The 16127-nt window shown below is 51.5% G+C and overlaps 5 protein-coding genes across 5 annotated transcripts; 3 read left to right on the top strand and 2 right to left on the bottom strand.

The window, feature by feature from the left end:
- Positions 1–601: 601 nt before the first annotated feature.
- BKA67DRAFT_595101 (uncharacterized protein) lies at positions 602–950 on the top strand (the record flags this gene model as incomplete). The annotated part of the gene is made up of 2 exons (XM_046105124.1): positions 602–684; positions 749–950. The coding sequence occupies 2 exons, from the start codon at positions 602–604 to the stop codon at positions 948–950; spliced, it is 285 nt and encodes a 94-aa protein (XP_045953437.1).
- A 1183-nt stretch (positions 951–2133) lies between these two features.
- On the bottom strand, positions 2134–7449 carry BKA67DRAFT_419399 (transcription mediator subunit Med12). The gene has a single exon (XM_046096810.1). The coding sequence runs from the start codon at positions 7122–7124 to the stop codon at positions 2595–2597; it is 4530 nt and encodes a 1509-aa protein (XP_045953436.1). The 5' UTR covers positions 7125–7449; the 3' UTR covers positions 2134–2594.
- A 2512-nt stretch (positions 7450–9961) lies between these two features.
- On the top strand, positions 9962–10435 carry BKA67DRAFT_498913 (uncharacterized protein; the record flags this gene model as incomplete). Its single annotated transcript, XM_046097065.1, has 3 exons — positions 9962–9995; positions 10072–10281; positions 10386–10435. Coding segments are annotated over 3 exons (294 nt in total), but the record flags the coding sequence as incomplete, so codon positions are not given.
- Positions 10436–10942: 507 nt separating this feature from the next.
- BKA67DRAFT_580926 (uncharacterized protein) lies at positions 10943–13796 on the bottom strand. The gene is made up of 2 exons (XM_046103893.1): positions 13393–13796; positions 10943–13321 (listed from the first exon to the last, which is right to left on the bottom strand). Exons 1-2 carry the CDS (start codon positions 13636–13638, stop codon positions 11186–11188), a joined length of 2382 nt encoding a protein of 793 aa, XP_045953434.1. The 5' UTR covers positions 13639–13796; the 3' UTR covers positions 10943–11185.
- Positions 13797–14289: 493 nt separating this feature from the next.
- Positions 14290–15140, top strand: BKA67DRAFT_540387 (uncharacterized protein; the record flags this gene model as incomplete). Its single annotated transcript, XM_046100768.1, has 3 exons — positions 14290–14608; positions 14856–14962; positions 15003–15140. The coding sequence occupies 3 exons, from the start codon at positions 14290–14292 to the stop codon at positions 15138–15140; spliced, it is 564 nt and encodes a 187-aa protein (XP_045953433.1).
- Positions 15141–16127: the final 987 nt, after the last annotated feature.

The following is a 16127-nucleotide window of genomic DNA, read 5'->3' as shown; positions in this document are numbered from 1 at the left end:
TAGATTGTTTGTTCTATTTAAATCCTCATCATTCACCACTCCCCTGTGTATGGACACGCTTATTTGATTTCTGTAGTGTGCAGGTCTCCGGGGATAGTCGCGAGACCACAGTGTCAATTGTTTTGGAATGTGCATTGCAGATCCGTAACATCCAGTTGCTGATTGATAACTTGAATAATCGTGTCTTCATCATGCCGGACATGTGCAGTGTGCCTCTCAGCCGCAGTAATGGAATGGCGCACTTCCGAAATTTTCTTTTTCTTTTTATCCCAAAACTCCGGTTGGCTCGGTCGCTGCATTTGGGCATACCATCGATTGACAGACGGAGCGTCCATTGGTCAGGCGACCCCATATGAGGCAGTGAGGTGATATGCACAAAGCTTCCAAACGTCATCCATGGTAAAGACAACACTCAATTGTGGGGGGATGCACCACACGCTCCATGACGCAGGTCTACGCGAAAACTTCCAGCTACACAGCCACGAGACGTTGCACCATTACGTGAAGAGCCTTTGGCCAATACCCAACCAAGGATAAACGAAAACTCGGAAACTACCAGCTCACTTGAGCCTACAGACGCATTCTGAAGCGCACTGCCATCATGACACAAAAGTCCCGACAAGAGTATGAAGCTGAGGTGAAATCCTGGGGCTTTTCTCACGTATTTACATGGACGGATGGGCCGTATGTCGCATAATTCTGAGACACGTTTCTATGCGCTATGCAAGGCTGACGGAAACGACTATAGCAATGCACATTACAGCCCTCACTCGCACCCTGGACGTACAACGCACCTCATTCTTGACGGGCAGCTGACACTCACGTACCCCAACGATGAGCGCCCCGTAAAGAAGACGCTTTCGGTCGGTGATCGGTTTGATGTCGATGCTGGCCGCGTTCATGAAGTGTGGGTGGGCAAGGAAGGTTGCACATATGTGATTGGAGAATGAGACAGGGGGTTCGACAGCTCATACTGCCAGTCCCGTCGGGTGTGTGATTGAGGGCCCACACTCCAGCTCAGTAAATGTGATACTGGCGTTGTTACAGCAATGATATCGAGATGCTTCCGCAAGTGCTCAGTTGGGGAGAAACCGATGGAGTGCACGCCAAGATTATGGCCAGGCCTTCCTTTTCAATTCGCCACTTCTTTCAAGCCCATGTCGACTCTAGCCGCTATCCTCATCCTGATTTGACGTTCTTGTGATAGGTATCGTTAATCGAAGTTTTCAAAGATATTTACTCAATTGTTACCACCACTGTCTACAATATGTCTAATAAGATACTATCGCGAACTATTGTCAGTAATAGAAATATATCAAAATCCGGAACTAATAATCAGAGCTGAGACTTCAATTCATTTAAAGCTAGAAATACCCCTTCATCCATATTCGTGCTCTAGGAAACTTCATAAAGAGGAAGAGCTGCTGGCGCAAGAAGAACTAGATACGACGCCCGGTGCGGACTTGAGCCCACAACTACAAAAAGGCAAAGTCCCAGACTCATTCTGCCACGCCACAGGCAGTGTCGGCAGTGGAGCTGTTCCGAAGTGACAGTCGCATGGAATGCGCCGGTAAGTGTTAGCACTGCTGGGGCGGACAGAGCTCACCCGCGAGCTCATCGGAACCCAAAGTCTTCTGTCGAAACTTAAAATCCGTTGGTTTGGGTAGCACATAGTTACCTGCGACTCTAGGGAAAATCGTCCCGTGGATCGCACACAACCTGCTGCGTGTCCTTCCGAGAGCGCCCAACGTTGAACACTCGATCCGATGGAGGGCCAAACTCCACGAATTCGTTGCCAGGTAGATCATCATCCAAATCATCACTTCAAGCTTTCAACTTACGCAATGGTGATCCCTGTCGTGGCCTCCCATTGTTCGTCGACATGATCATATAATCAGCGGATAGCTAAGCAGAGCCTTGCACGCGATATTCAGAGAAAAAGGTTTCCCTGACTCCACCTACCGTTTGGTCTCCTATCGTGTAGGTTAAACAGCCGAACGTGATGAGAATGTGTTCAGTCTGATAGTTGGCTCTGTCCATTGTCGCAGTAAAAGCGTTATGACTGCTGGATCATGCACGGCTGTGGTTTTTTGTTAGTGCAGCAAAGGCATTGTATGGTTAGCACTTAAACCGCTGCAGATGTAGCCAATAGCTGCTACACGACAGTAGTGTATGGCCATGACACTTCCACCGGACTGAACAACAGGTCTGCAGGGAAGGAATGATCTAGAACACTTTCACTTCATTCCCACATCCCCAGGTAGATGCTCCGCTATTCAGTACATCTGCTTCCTCCATGCTTCCAGTTTACATCAAGGTATCACTAGACTAAACGGTACAAAAAGGAAATCCAGCGCCAACCCAATGCAATGCCATGCCATGACGAGCGATGCATCTACCCCTTGTATCACCCATGGTGTACAGCAGATTACGAGTGTACGTTTCAGGCAATTGGATCTCCCCAATCCTAACTCCAAGACAGACGCCCGCTATGATATAAGCTATAAACAAAATCGTTAAACAAATGAAAAAGGGGAGGTCTTCCAACCCCTGCTATGATATGTGTATGTGGTATGTGACACTTGGTGTCAAAGTCATTGTATCTTTCTTGCATCAAATAGGTGAAGGCTCAGACTTGTGTCGTTCTCGCCCACATTCGGAGTAGGCTCACTAAGAATCTCCCATCTTCTCATGGTAAAGGGCGTGAGCTTTTCTGGCAACATGCCCATCCCAATGCCAAGAGCCATCGCTCGTCGCTCGTTGAGGCTCATACCGGATGGCGGTTTCTCCTTGTGCGCCAACATCAAGTTCTCAGCTGGATTAGGCGTGAAGCTGAAGAGATAGCGTATACGATGATGAGACGTGGAATCCTTGACAGCGCGCACACACTGCAGGCGGGCATCATCAGCAAGATTATCCGCCAGGAGCAAGGCAAGGTCATAAGCGCGCGCAGCCAACTCTAACGCTCGACAGTGACCAAGCTCTTGAACGAGACCAGCGAGCACCAGAAGTGATCGAGCACGAGTCTCGTTTGCAGGCTTCGAGGCATCAGCTGTACCTGAGGTGTGCAGGTTGACGTAAGAAAGCAGAAGTGGCAGCCAGTGCTCAAGGGTTGTCTCCTTTAGGATTGTGGCTTCCGGACTAGTAGATAATATGATCTCCCACAGATCAGCGAGTTTCTCCGCCATTACAGGAGAAATCTGAGCTGATCTGGACCCAGGTGTGCCGCGAATGATCATGTCAATCACTGCCAGAAGATTCTCAGCCATGCCGATACCTTGATTATCAAGGGCATCGGGAGTAGCAGCAGTTTTCAGGGATGGCATCATCTCTAAAAATCGCGCTTCCGCCCGACTCTTCATATGTTGTGTAATCTCTGGGCTCATAGACGATAACATGCCAGTCCACATGATATTGTTAGCATCGATAGCATTATCCAAGGCCTTGGATAGCAGCGCCAGCTGTGACTGAAGCCGATCTCCACTGTCTCCATTCGAGTCGTCAGTCGCCATGTTCAAGGAAAGCTTGACCTGGCAAAAGGGCAACGTAAACTCGTTGGCCAGTTCCAGTACCTGCTCGAAGGTCTTCTGTCCCCCACCACCTTCAGGCACCAGCAGATTTGTCGTGATGTTTTCGATAAGTAGTGATAATTTCGGGTCTGGACATTTGAGAGACAAAGTCTGGCTTACAGCCTGAGGGTCGACAAGTACTAAGCTGCGCAGGAGTTCCAAGAGCTGAGCTCTGGTCTTGTCGTCATCCAACGGCTGCGAAATTGGTGGTTGCAAAGTGCGTGATATAGAGTATTCTGCTAATGCACCCCTAATGAGAAGCGTCACCTCTTTAACACGCTCTACTTTTGCTTGCTCCTGCATGATACGGAATCGGTAACAGTCTTCGGGAGTCATGAAGAGATTTGGCGCCAACGTTGTTACCAGCAGCTGTAAAATTTCCTGCATGTAGATGGACGCGAACCCAATAGCGGTGCCACCCTGCATGCCGGTTCTATTGGCCGTTGCAAACAACGCGGTCCAAGGCAAACACCCCGAACTTATCAACAGCGGGTAGATCTGAGTCATCTGTGGTCGGTGAGTGAGCCTACGGATATGTTGAACCCAGCCCCTCATCAGAGTATCGAAATGTTGGGTGTCGAAAACCCTCAGCCTGGTCAGGAGGATGGAGTACGGCCGTTGTCTCTCGTCGGCCTTGTTCCAGCAGCTCTGCAGGCGGTTGATGATCGTGTGGAACAATCGCTCTATCGTTGGCCTGTCAGCACTGGTAAAGCTTGCTAGCTTCTCAATTTGCTCGTTCAGCTCGGTTTCCTCATCTTCCAGCTGCATAGCCATGTTATCAGATAGCGGCGACGAAGCATCAAGCGCGCTGCTTCTATCGATTCTCATCAGATCGAGCTGCAAACGAGATGCTACATCACCCATACCAACAAGTCTTGGTGCAAGCCGCGTTAGAGATGCCAGCAGCGGGCGCGCTCCGATACCCTGCAGCTCGCTCACCGTCCTGAGGCGTTCCAAAAGGCTATCGAACAACGATTTTACAGACCCAGTCGCAGCGAAGACCTGAGAATGCAGATTGACGGTGTCCGCACAGGATGCAAGCAGTTCCGCATTTGAAGAGATCAACAGTAATTTGATCGTGCACTCAAGCATTGAGTAATCCTGAGTAGCTTCCAAAAGCCGTCGCACTGAGTCGAATTGAGAACCACTGAGTTCAACGCTGCCCTTTCCCATATGTGTATGTTGGGAGAAACTGGCCACGAATTCGTTGCATAGCCAGTTTCCCACCTCTGCCTGAAGCGCTCGGCTACTAAGTGTGAGACGCTTCGCAATTTTTTTTATGCTCAATGGTTTCTTCTGGTGCGCTGAACCACAGCCATCAGAAGCAATCCCAAACGAGTGTTGAACACACTTGATTGCATTCGTAATATCATCGCTTTCATACTCGGTAGAGAAGCCACCCTTGCGAAGTATTGTAGCGCGTAGGCTGCGGATTGAGTCCTTAATAGCGTGTATCGGTATCTCAACTAGAAGCCTTGTTAGGCACGACCCATCAGGTTGCGTCTCAGACAGATCAACTAGGCCACCCCTGGCGATGAGCCACTGGAGATAGTGCGCAACAGAGAAATGGTTGGTTCGAACTAGTTCCGACACGAGATGATATGCCAGGTATTTTCGATCGGAGTCTTGGAGCGGGTCTCGGTCCAAAAAGTCGAGGATGGCCGCTGTGATATCAATACCGAATGCCGACCATGCTCTTAAAATGCTTGCGGTGACGTAGATCTTTGCGATTCCGGGTCGATATAGCGACATGCCCCACTCAAGAAGCGTTGCAGCAAGGCCCGTCTTGTCTTCACTTACTTTCCAAATACTTACTGCCAGTTCTGGGCTGTAGGGTTTCCGAAGTGTAGTGTCCAGGAACTTGACGACGATGCCACGGACCGCAGGCCGCGATCTGATGTTCGTGCTGGTAAGTCGCTCATTGCGTTGGTCAATCAGCTCAACAGCATGGATTTGAGCTTCGTGGCCCGTCGAGAACAGAGGCAGGACGGCGTTCCGATACCTGGTCCAAGTCGGTGGATGAACAAAGCTGTCCGGACTAGCCAGCAGCATGACGCTTATGAAAGATTGCAACTGATTTGCCAATGGTAAAAGCACGTCTCGGTCCGGATGATGGTATATGGCGGCATGATGGCTGAGGACGGCAGTTACTAGTCGCCTTCCAATCTTCCTTAATCGGAGTAGGTCTTGCCAGTATATCCGTATGACCAAAATCCACATGGGCAACCTGGCCTGACTAGTGTTCTCTAATCCGGAGACAAGCCAATCCATATAGTGATCCCGCTCCAGCAAGTATTCAGAATAGAGGTGAGTGGCCAGTCGGATTGCGTATGTGACTCTCGCCTTCCACTCAATCTCCCCGAACGCGCTCACCACACTGTCGACGAATTGCTCGATATGAACAGTCCAATCTCTGATCCATTTGGTCTCACCACCCATCACAAAATGGCCGTTGACCCCTTTTCTCTTGAATGCTCGGATTTCATTGGCGCCCACGCACTTGGCTAACCACACAGCACGGTCGCTCGGTACGTTCTTGCTAAGACATTGGTCTAATAATACTCTTCCTCTGATTCCGTGTGGAATAGTCCTGCTTAGTCGTCGAAGAGATATAGCAGGGTTCGCAAGGTCCTTCAGCCATAGTTCACGCTTCGTATCAGTAAGCGTGACACGAGGTGGTGGCTTGAAAGTCGAAGCCGACGTGATCTGGCCGCTATGCCGCCTCTGGTTCATGATGCCTGTAAATAGAGTTGATAGTGTGTGTAGGCCACTCTTGTGTTTGAGCGCAGGAAACAATGTGGCTTTCGCCGACCCTTGTTCGGTTTGGGGTTGAGTCGGCGGCTTATCATAGTTGCCGCCTGTCCGAATGGCCGTGTCGGAAAAGCGGTCTTCCGGGCCATTGCCATTCCATGGGCTGAAATCCGCATATCCTGCGCCAGTGTCAGTCGCGTGGGAGCCCGGTTGTGTGTTTTTGGCAGAGCTACCTGAGGGTTCCCCCTTTCCCATATTCGAATATCGAGGCGCAGCAGCGGGAGTCTCGAGAACAAAAGGCTTCGGCTTGACATCCTTCTTGGCCGGGGCGGAAGGAGCTGATGCAGGCTTGCCAAGTCTCAATGCGGGCGCCGCGAAACGTGCCCGCCTCGGTGGCATGGGAAACGGTATCGAGTCGTTGTCAGCGGTCTGACATCTCGAAGGCGGTGCGCTCATGTCGCCAAGAGGTGAGACGTCGCCCATGGGCATCATACGTGACGGTGTGAATGGTTTGTTGGCAGAGAGGGGATCAAGAGTCAGAGGGGACTCGGAGAACCCGGCGTGAGTTATGCCATCGTTGGACAGTTCCAACTTGAGCTTGGATCCTCCCGCACGGGGTGTGGTGCCATATCCTGCCATGTTAGAAGACAAGTCGCCAAAGGTTTCCGCCTTCCGTATGGGCGAGGGCGGGATGTATTGCTGTGAAAGTGTCCGCTGATGCGGCGGTCGCTGCGACAACCCCGAGCCGGATATGGACCGCTGGGGCTGCCGCTGCTGCACGGCCAAAGGGGGCCGCGAGGTCATGATGGAAGGAAAGCGTTATGGGCCATCGCTTCAGTAGTTTGTGGTATTCGGTATGGTGTCGTGGCGTGAGGGGACGGGCGAGGAGGCAAAGGGCAAGGTGTAAGCAAGGCTGATGCGAAGCAGCGGTCGCGATGCGAACATTCGAGTCTAGGCGGCTTCGGTATGCGAGGCAGAGAGATCCGGAACAGCCCGGGGATACCAAGGGCCCAAAACCTCGAGCAATGGCAAAGCACTGGAAAGGGGGCGGTGGGTTGTGGTTGCGCAGTAAATCTAAATCGTAGGGTACGGAAGGGCAATGAGGTGAGTTAAGGGATGGCGGATTGAGACGACGTTGGAGAATGACCCAGCACGCAAGCACGCCGCACGCACAAGACCCATGCGATACACGGATCCGTAGTGATAAGTGGTGACTGGTGAGCAGCGGTTGAGAGGCAGACGGGACCTGGGTCCTGAATGTCGAGGCAGTCAGCGGGCAGGATGGGGTCCAGAGCCCAACCAGGGTGTAGTGGATGCAGCACGGCGCTCAGGTTCGTCAAAAATGGCATGGTGTGGCCGTGGGTTTCAATCTATCGGAACAGCCGTGCCACCGCAGCTTGTCCCCATGCTCGTGGTTGTCAAGGGTATGATCTGCACTTGCCGTCTTAGGGTGTCATCGGAACTGCGGGAAACTGTCGTCAAGAAACCAAGACACCACAGCACAAGCACAGCAGGGGCTTTCTGGTGTGGAAAGATTAAAGTAGTGCTCGCCGTTCAAGGAAACACTGCAAGGCCCCATCGTCATGCTTCTCGACTCCGGGCTACATACATTATTCAACGGTGACTCGTGGTCCGATGCAAGTTGGAAACAAGAACATCCCGTGGGTCGAGCGTCGAGCATCGCCGAGTGTTGCATCGGATCTGCGTTGGACATTTCTTTGTTTCCTGTTCGGTCACGCTGTGCTGTATCTGACCGAATGTTTCTGAACCCACTGAGGCCCATAGCAGCTTCTCCGAAAGTCAAGTTTCGGCCACTAATTAGCACTACGGCCGGCTCCTCACAGCTCACTTCTGAATAACACCTTCTCGATAGGCCCAGATAACAGCTGAGGCGTTGGGCTATGACAGCATAGTTTGCCAATTATTATCGGCCTGGGCGTCTCGGCCTCGTCCGCGCACAAACTTTATTGTGCGTTGCCATCCAGTGCCAGTGCTGCAGTCCGGAACTCATTATTATTACAGTAGGGTAGGCGGTTGATTGCTTGCGCTTCTGTCACTCCATAAAAACTGTGCTTGTGCAGTAGCTTCCCAGCTGTCCCCCAGTTCCACCACACTTAGGCGAGGCTAATCGGAATCGTGACCCCCAGTCGGGTCCCATTAACGAGACGGCTCAGGCAGTATTGCTTGGCTGTTAGTCAAAACAGGTAAACCAGGCCGAAGAACAACCACCAAGTATGCGCGGCTTTGGTGCGCTGTTAATATGGCGGCGAGGCTACGGGAAGGGTGCTGCGGATTGCCAAAGCAAGCAGTAGATGGACATTCGCGCACTTGCGTAAAACCCGCCTCTCCAACGACAATGTAAAAGGATAAAATGTTTTATACAATCTCATGCTGTGTTGTGCCAGTGGCTTGTTAAGTACAGTTGGCGTATCCCATCCGGCACGGTAGCGTACAGTGCAAGTTGCTGATGTAGAATCTACGCGTCGTACAGTCTAGCGATTGCTTGATCGTGAGGTGAGACGATCATCTCGCGTGCCACGACATACACATGCAGTGGATTCGGATTAAGGACATGTTCCCCCAACGCTGCTTCATTTTTCCAGTTCTGCCCTCGCGAGGAATGTCAGATATACTAGTTAGATCCTTGAGGATGGTCTGCCAAGTGATTGGCACGTGAGCGGGAATTTTCAAGTTCGATATCGCTCGGACGGACTGTTCGGGTTTTTGTCAGCCAGCCTCGAAATTGGCTTACAGAGCAGCACAAATGCCACGGCGGCGCAATGGGTTTGCTGACCACGCATTACTTGCGGGACAACAGGCTACGGGATTAATTCCCGGGCACGAAAATAGGCCACCTTTGTTTTCGGGGCCCGAATGCTGACTGCATGTCGTCTCGGAAACGCGGTACTGACAATTGTCAGCGATTCGAATTTCCCGGCTTGGGTAATTGCTGCATCCGGTGCAAGAGGAGTATACTTCGGGGTGCTGCGTAATGTGCTGTGCAGACTGTTGGCTCCCTTGATCGTCGAGGAGTGTGCCCTCCTATCTCCTTTGGGGTCCCGATGAATGCATAGTACCTCCATGTCGTGGCACATGCCGTCTCGTTTCATGGCACTATGTGTTAAACCATGGAACTATCGAGCCAATGATTGTGAGGGACTAGATGCACTTGATGCTTAACGAACTTGTCTCGGTCCAACCACGATCTCGAAACCGGATACATGACCAAGAATGTCTCGATGGGGGGAGGAGCCTGATGAGACGAATGGCTACTACGATAGCCGTCCGGGTCCAGGCCAGAGAGAGGGAATAAGCTTGGCGCTCTGCGCGGGCTGCTTGCTTTGTGCCCTGACATAATAAGCCAACCCCCGCAAATCGCGGCGAATGCTAGATATCGTTATCGACTACGCTAAAGAGCTCGGACCATTAGACCCTTGCCAGCTCGCTCCTGCTGCCCGCGGAACCTCCCAGCTGGCTTCCGATACGGTACCTTGCGAGGGCCGCGACTCGACGTCGCAATCGAGCTTGCCTGCGCATAAGCGTATCGTGAGCATCACAAATCAACAGCATCCTCCTGTGTGTTCATTGAGTCCTCCCCCAGCTCACAGTCTAGTCTAGCCCGATAAACGATAACCATGGCTTCCACCAAGAAAGATATGCGCCGAGCGGACCTGAGTAAGTCCCAATTGACCTTCCCGCGCCCCCCCCTATCTACCTAAACTGCGCACTAACTCGCCATCTCCTTCAACAGTTGTCCCATACCAGGCGCCCGCCGGCAAGGGCGAGAGCTCCGATTTCAGCTCCACGCTGTCCTCCACCCTGCCCATGGCCGCCATCTTCACGCGCAACCGGTACATCGGCTGGGCCTCGATAGTCTTCAGCGTGCAGAACTGGCTGGGAGAGAGCGAGGAGGCGACCAAGAACAGCACGACGCCCGGTTACTTTACCATCGGCATGAGCGGTATGTTATTCCCTGGTGCTTTGGACGCGGAAACGTCGAAACCACAAGTCAGTCCTGATGGGATGGGGAAATGTGCTAATGGAACAATCGTCTTGTGCAAACAGTCATGGCTCTTGCGACTACATACCTTCCCATGTTCTTGCCACCACCCCCGAACGCGAGAGGGACTGGCACCGGAGTAAGCAATTTTCGCAACTTTCGCAATTATCTTCTGCCCTCTTCTAGCTTGTACACGGAGCGAATATTGCCTATCGGGGACAATTGGGCTCGTTGCAACTGCTTCACATTACTTCCCTAACACCCCAAAATTACATTGAAGTGACAACTGCTGACCTGAAGGTTCCAGCCTGCTGCACCCGTAGCCGCGTAAAGAACTTTTACTTTGGGACAAGTAAGATTATATGAAAAGGACCAATATTAGATTTAGCTGGTAATCATGGGTTAAGAAGAAGCGGCATCTTGGTGGATACATCTCGAGCCGTGTCGGGGTGCTTCACCAAGAATTGCGAACTGACTGTATCAATAAGCATGATGAATAAGCATGACGGCGTAGCGCAATACGAGCTCAAAATGGCCGAGCACTACGAAATCACAAGAACGCGGTGGTAGTCGCAGGGTACCGAACTGTCGACACCTCTGGAGTAGAGCAGTAATTCAATTTTCCGTTTCGTCCTTGTGCCTTTGAAAACACCATTTCCGTATACAATTTACTGGCTGAACGCTTCAAGTACTATCACAAGTGACGCGTTTCCATTATTCCCGTACATCAGCTTCAAGCATCAAACGAGCAGGACCACCACTCGTCATTTACATTATCCGTGATACCGCCATGTCGAGGTGGTAGCTCGCGCTCAACCAAACCCGGATTCGCCTCTTGCCCTTCTTCAAGCCGAGGACTCGACTCCTAGTCCTCGTCGAAGATCTGATAAGTATTCTGCAATATCGTGTCCACTGCCCTTACTTGCCAACCCGAGTCGGCAATATTACTGCTTGGCGCCGTGCCCATGAGCGTGGGTCCGAAGATAATGGCTAGGTTTTGCGAGTTCATGCGGTTTATCCCCGAGTTTTCCATGACCCGGTGTAGATGTAGCGTTAGCGCCCGCAAGGTAGCATAATTGGGATCCGGCAATCCGTTGATGATAGCATGTAAGCCGTCGCGACGGTGGATATCATCCTCGAGTTTTGCCGCTTCTATGAAGTCAGGGTATCGTTCTGACGTCAACAGAGGGTCCGGCAGATCTCGGAAGAACTGCTTAAGCAGCCCAGCAACACTGTTCACATCGTGGAAGAAATTCTCCGGATTACGAAAATCCAGATTATGCGAACCGGAATCTGATGTCGTCAGCAAAATTTTGTAACACAAATGGGCACGGTCTATCTGCTTACCTGTGTCGAACATGTTCTTAAGTTTCTGAATATGTGTCGCTGAACCAGACAACCGGTAAATACCCTCGAGCGTTAGACCAAACAAGTCGACAGCTTGAATACATTGGTTGACAACTGTGGGGACCGCGGTGCCATCACGTTCGTATAAATTGTTTAGTGTTATGCCAAACACCTGCTTTGGTCTTGCGCCAATGTTTCCGGATGGCCCGGTCACAGTGCTTGGCGGAGAAACCGAGCGCAGTGAGTCTGGTGGCTGATAGGGGCCGGTTTGCCTTGGTGGAGATGGGCTTTGATTCTGCTGACTTTGGAATGGCAGGGCGCCTAATTGAGGCGGGCCTGCCTGACTGATTGAACCGACCCCGTTACCGTATCTTTGATGTGAGCTTGTCAATGCTTGCGTGGAGTTCCTTTGATTTGGCGCCGGCTGATGTTGTTGTTGCTGTTGCTGTTGTTGTTGTTGTTGTTGTTGTTGCTGCTGCTGCTGTTGTTGCTGCTGTTGCGGGAAAGATGATTGGTTGAGGATGCCGCCATGACTGAAGCTTCTCTCACGTCCCTGCGGCGAGTTTGGTCGCTGCTGGGGGAAGCCTGTGGGCTGAGGAGGTCCCATTGGGGAAGGACCTCCGTATCCTGGAGGTCCCGGTCCCACGGGAGATATTACGGGGGCTTGTGAGGCTGGAGGCTGTGATTGTGGCGGTTGAGGTAAAGGCGGCTGCTGGGGCGGCGGACGAACCTGCTGTTGATGCATCTGTGCCATATTTGAGATGGACATATTGGCCTGCGGATTCAGAACAGCGTTGCGCTCGTATTTCGGCTCGGACCCCTTAGGTGGTACCTTGCTGTAGAAGCTGGTAATGTAATCCTCCAAGTCCTTGGTGTTGTCTACTGCCTGAATGACTTCTTTGAGGCTGCGGGAGTGGCTGGCTTGGTGGTTTTTAAGTGGGCTGATGACGAGGCCATTGCTGAGCAACAGCTTCTCGTTGAAGGATGCGAACTTTTGCATTTGTAGTGAGGTTGCGGCGTCGCATTCCTTTATAAGGTCCTGAAGGGCCTTGATTGCCTCTGGTCTGGTAGTGGCAAGCATTTGGGCCTTCTCAGATTGGTAAGTCTGGACCTTGCCCATGTAGTCGGTATCGGCAGCCTGGACCTTGCGCAATAACTCCTCCTCGTGCTGTGCTGCGGACTTGGGCCCCTTCAGACCAAACATCTTGCCGCCCTGTCGTGCTTCGCCAGTTCGTACGCGATCATAATCTTCGGCAAGCGAATCATACTTGGACTTGGACTTGCGCATAGCAGCTTCGATGTCGGACAAACGCTGTTCCGCCGCCAGACCGTTCTGTTTCCAGCCTTTGCGATGCTTCTCTGAAATGGCGGCGACCTCGTGCAAGTCATCGTGCATCTGATGCAGAGAAGCAGCGAACTGTTGACCATTTTCCGCCATTCGGTCATGTAGATGAAGCATCTCCTCGTATGCCAGGGAAAAGCTGCCTTGCCTGTGGTCCATATGATGAATGCTGTCTTGGGTCGATCTGCACAGCTTCTTCATGCCCTTGGCATGCTCCTCTTCTACCATTGAACGCTTCTTCAAGAATTGTGCGAATTCCTTGGCCGATGTTACGCTTTGCTTCAGTCGGTTCAGCATGGTTGAGACACCAATCTACGAAGTGTTAGCAAGCAGGTCAGTACGGGATACCCCAACGGGGACACCACCCGAGGGCGTAGACGTACGTCAGACTCGAGGACATCTTGAACCTGCTTTGACATCTCGGCACCAGCGGTGGTGGTTGCGCCAGGCACAGCAGCGGCAGCACCAGGACCATCACCGGCATCTGTGCCTGCACCTGTATCTACACCTGCACCATTCGATGGATGCGCTTCTCCGCCACTGTCGGCGACGGGACTGGTTCCGATCGACATGCTGTAAGGTTGTTGGGAGTCGGGAAGGTCGACTGACAGGCGGGTAAAGTCTGCCATGTTGAGTGAAGGTCAAGCGCTCTCGCTAGGAATGCCACATTGATCAGGTAGGGTACTGGGTATTGGGTATGAGAAACGTCTCTGACGTCGAGGATCAACAAATGCCAGTGCCGGTGAAAGTGAACATTGGCACCCATCAGGTTTAGGTTAGGTAAGTCGGGGGGGGGGGTTGCTTGGGTGGGTGGGTATCTACCTACTTACATACTTTTAAGGGTAGCTCCAGCTTCCAGGGCCCGGATGGGTAGCCAGTAGCGCAGGTAGCGCAAGGGAAGTGCTCTCTCGCTGGTGTTCCAGCGGGGTGACCTACTGTCAATCAGGTGGATCCGCCGCCCGTTGAGTTGACGCGGGCGCAGACGCACAGGCGTTGCGACTGCTCGATGCTCAATGCTCAGTGCTCTACGAGGCCTAGCTTTATTCGCAAAGGCTCTAAGACGATGGCAGTGCAAAAGTTAGTCCAGTCTAACGTTAGGCTGCCTTCCTCCCGCTCTCAACCCTGACAGCTTGGCTAGGTTATTTATGTTCCCATTGTACAAGTCAAATGCGTAATACGTTTTACCAAGTTCAAATATGAATGTAGGATCTCGATAAAGGAACTCAACTGCAATACCAGGTCAGGAGGAAGCATTGAAACATGGCAGGAGCTGATTTTCAATGCTTAATGCGCCAACTTTGCTAGCTATTCGTCAAAAGCTACTATCGTCAACTAGTTGGACCCCTGGATCACCCCGGAACCGCTCGGCTGCTGCTTCTGGTAGCCCCCCAGTGAACCGCAGACCCGGTCGCTTGAAGCAGAGCATCCTGTTCCGTCGACGCCGGATGCACTGCAAGTGTAGTACCTCGGGCGACCACATGGACGCAACGACACGAGAAATACATCAGCGCTCGCGCACATCAATTTCCGCAAGCTCGTATGTCTCGACCTGCAGTTTTAGGGGACGAGTCTATGGAGGCTTAGACCTTCACCAACATGGTACGTTACTAACCTTAGCCCGCCGTGGGTACTAAGAGGGCATCACGGTGGAGAATCTCGTCGACCGATATATTCTGTACCGGACGACAGCGCCAGTCCACAAGCAAGGGTGAACACATACCTATTCGTGTGCCGGAGTTGCCTTTTCTTTCCCCATCACGAGCATGAGCCAGTAAAGACGATCTTGCGCAAGGGTACTGCATCTATTCTTGGCATTCTGATCGACATGAATCACTGGACAACACAGAACAGGCGAATTGGAACCACCCTGAAATGGCAGACATCAATTTGAGGAACACGGAAAGTCTCAAACCTCAAACTGGAGCGGCTCCTACTTCGAGGTTCATTTACCGCGTATGTGGTCCCCAACCGGCAATATACCCCACCACTGCAGTACAAGCTCGCACGCTTCAACAGCTATGCTACCGCCAGAAGCGTCCCTTTCATTTATAGTCAACCCATGCGATGGAGGGCCCGCTATGATCTGGACAACCTGGATTATGTCTGTGCTGCCATCTGCGGGCTGTCCTAGCACAGATGAGATGAATATCCCTGATCAGTGTTTCAAGTGTAACCATTTGTCTTGGTGGCCGTCAGTTAGCTGTCCCTGTCAGATCAATTAAAATATCTCTTGTGTCTAGGTGGCAAACTCTCAGGTTCTTCATTTTATTGGTCCATGTTCAACGCTGTTCTATTCTGCTTTATCCTCAGGCGATCAATCTACTACGCATTTTGGCTCTCCCGTACATGTATCTCAAACTTTCGGGCACGCACATTGCGGCCTACCTGATGGATAGTAACTGGTTGTGGACTCTTCTTCATTCATCTATCTAGCACAAAAGCTACGACTACCTAAGAAGCCCACACCAGACGTACAAATATCAAACAGGGGTGGCAAGAAGCTCACAGGGCGATGCAATGCTGCAGACCTGCAAATAGGTGCAGCGTGAATTGAGCTATATTATCACCTCCCGTTCTATTTGTGCAAGATGTAATACAAACGCTGTATTGATTTCGTTTTCTCTTGCTTGACTGTCCAGCTATGAATACAAGTACTTAAGAACACATAAACAAAACAGTCACGATTCACGGCCTTTCGCAGCCACGTGATCTCGTTCTCTCTGTGACGGTGGGGTGGCCACGAGCGAGCATATGCACCACGCCACAATGTAGCACTGCTGATGGTATTTGAAATCAATGTTTCCTGGAGGGATACCTTCATACCAGGAGGAACTTTTGGAAGGCGGTTTACACAGCCAACCCTCTCAGCAAGCATAAAACCTTGATTTAACTCGCTACGACGGTAAAACCTCAAACCTGTATATAAGTATCAGCAGCTAAGGTTGCAGAAACACGATGTAAGTCTACATGCGGTAGTCTAGCTGAAGTCGGCCATGGTAGCTCAGTCTATCTATCTATCTATCTATCTATATGACGATAATACCAGGGTCTTTTTGTGTCTGGTTTCTGTTCCACAATTCAGTTGGACATGTGTCCATGTGATTACGTTCTAATGCTT

Source organism: Truncatella angustata (genome assembly GCF_020726525.1).
Source record: "Truncatella angustata strain MPI-SDFR-AT-0073 chromosome Unknown BKA67scaffold_9, whole genome shotgun sequence".
Lineage (NCBI taxonomy): Eukaryota > Fungi > Ascomycota > Sordariomycetes > Amphisphaeriales > Sporocadaceae > Truncatella > Truncatella angustata.
Note: the sequence above shows the minus strand (reverse complement) of the source record. Positions and strands in the feature narration are given on the sequence as shown.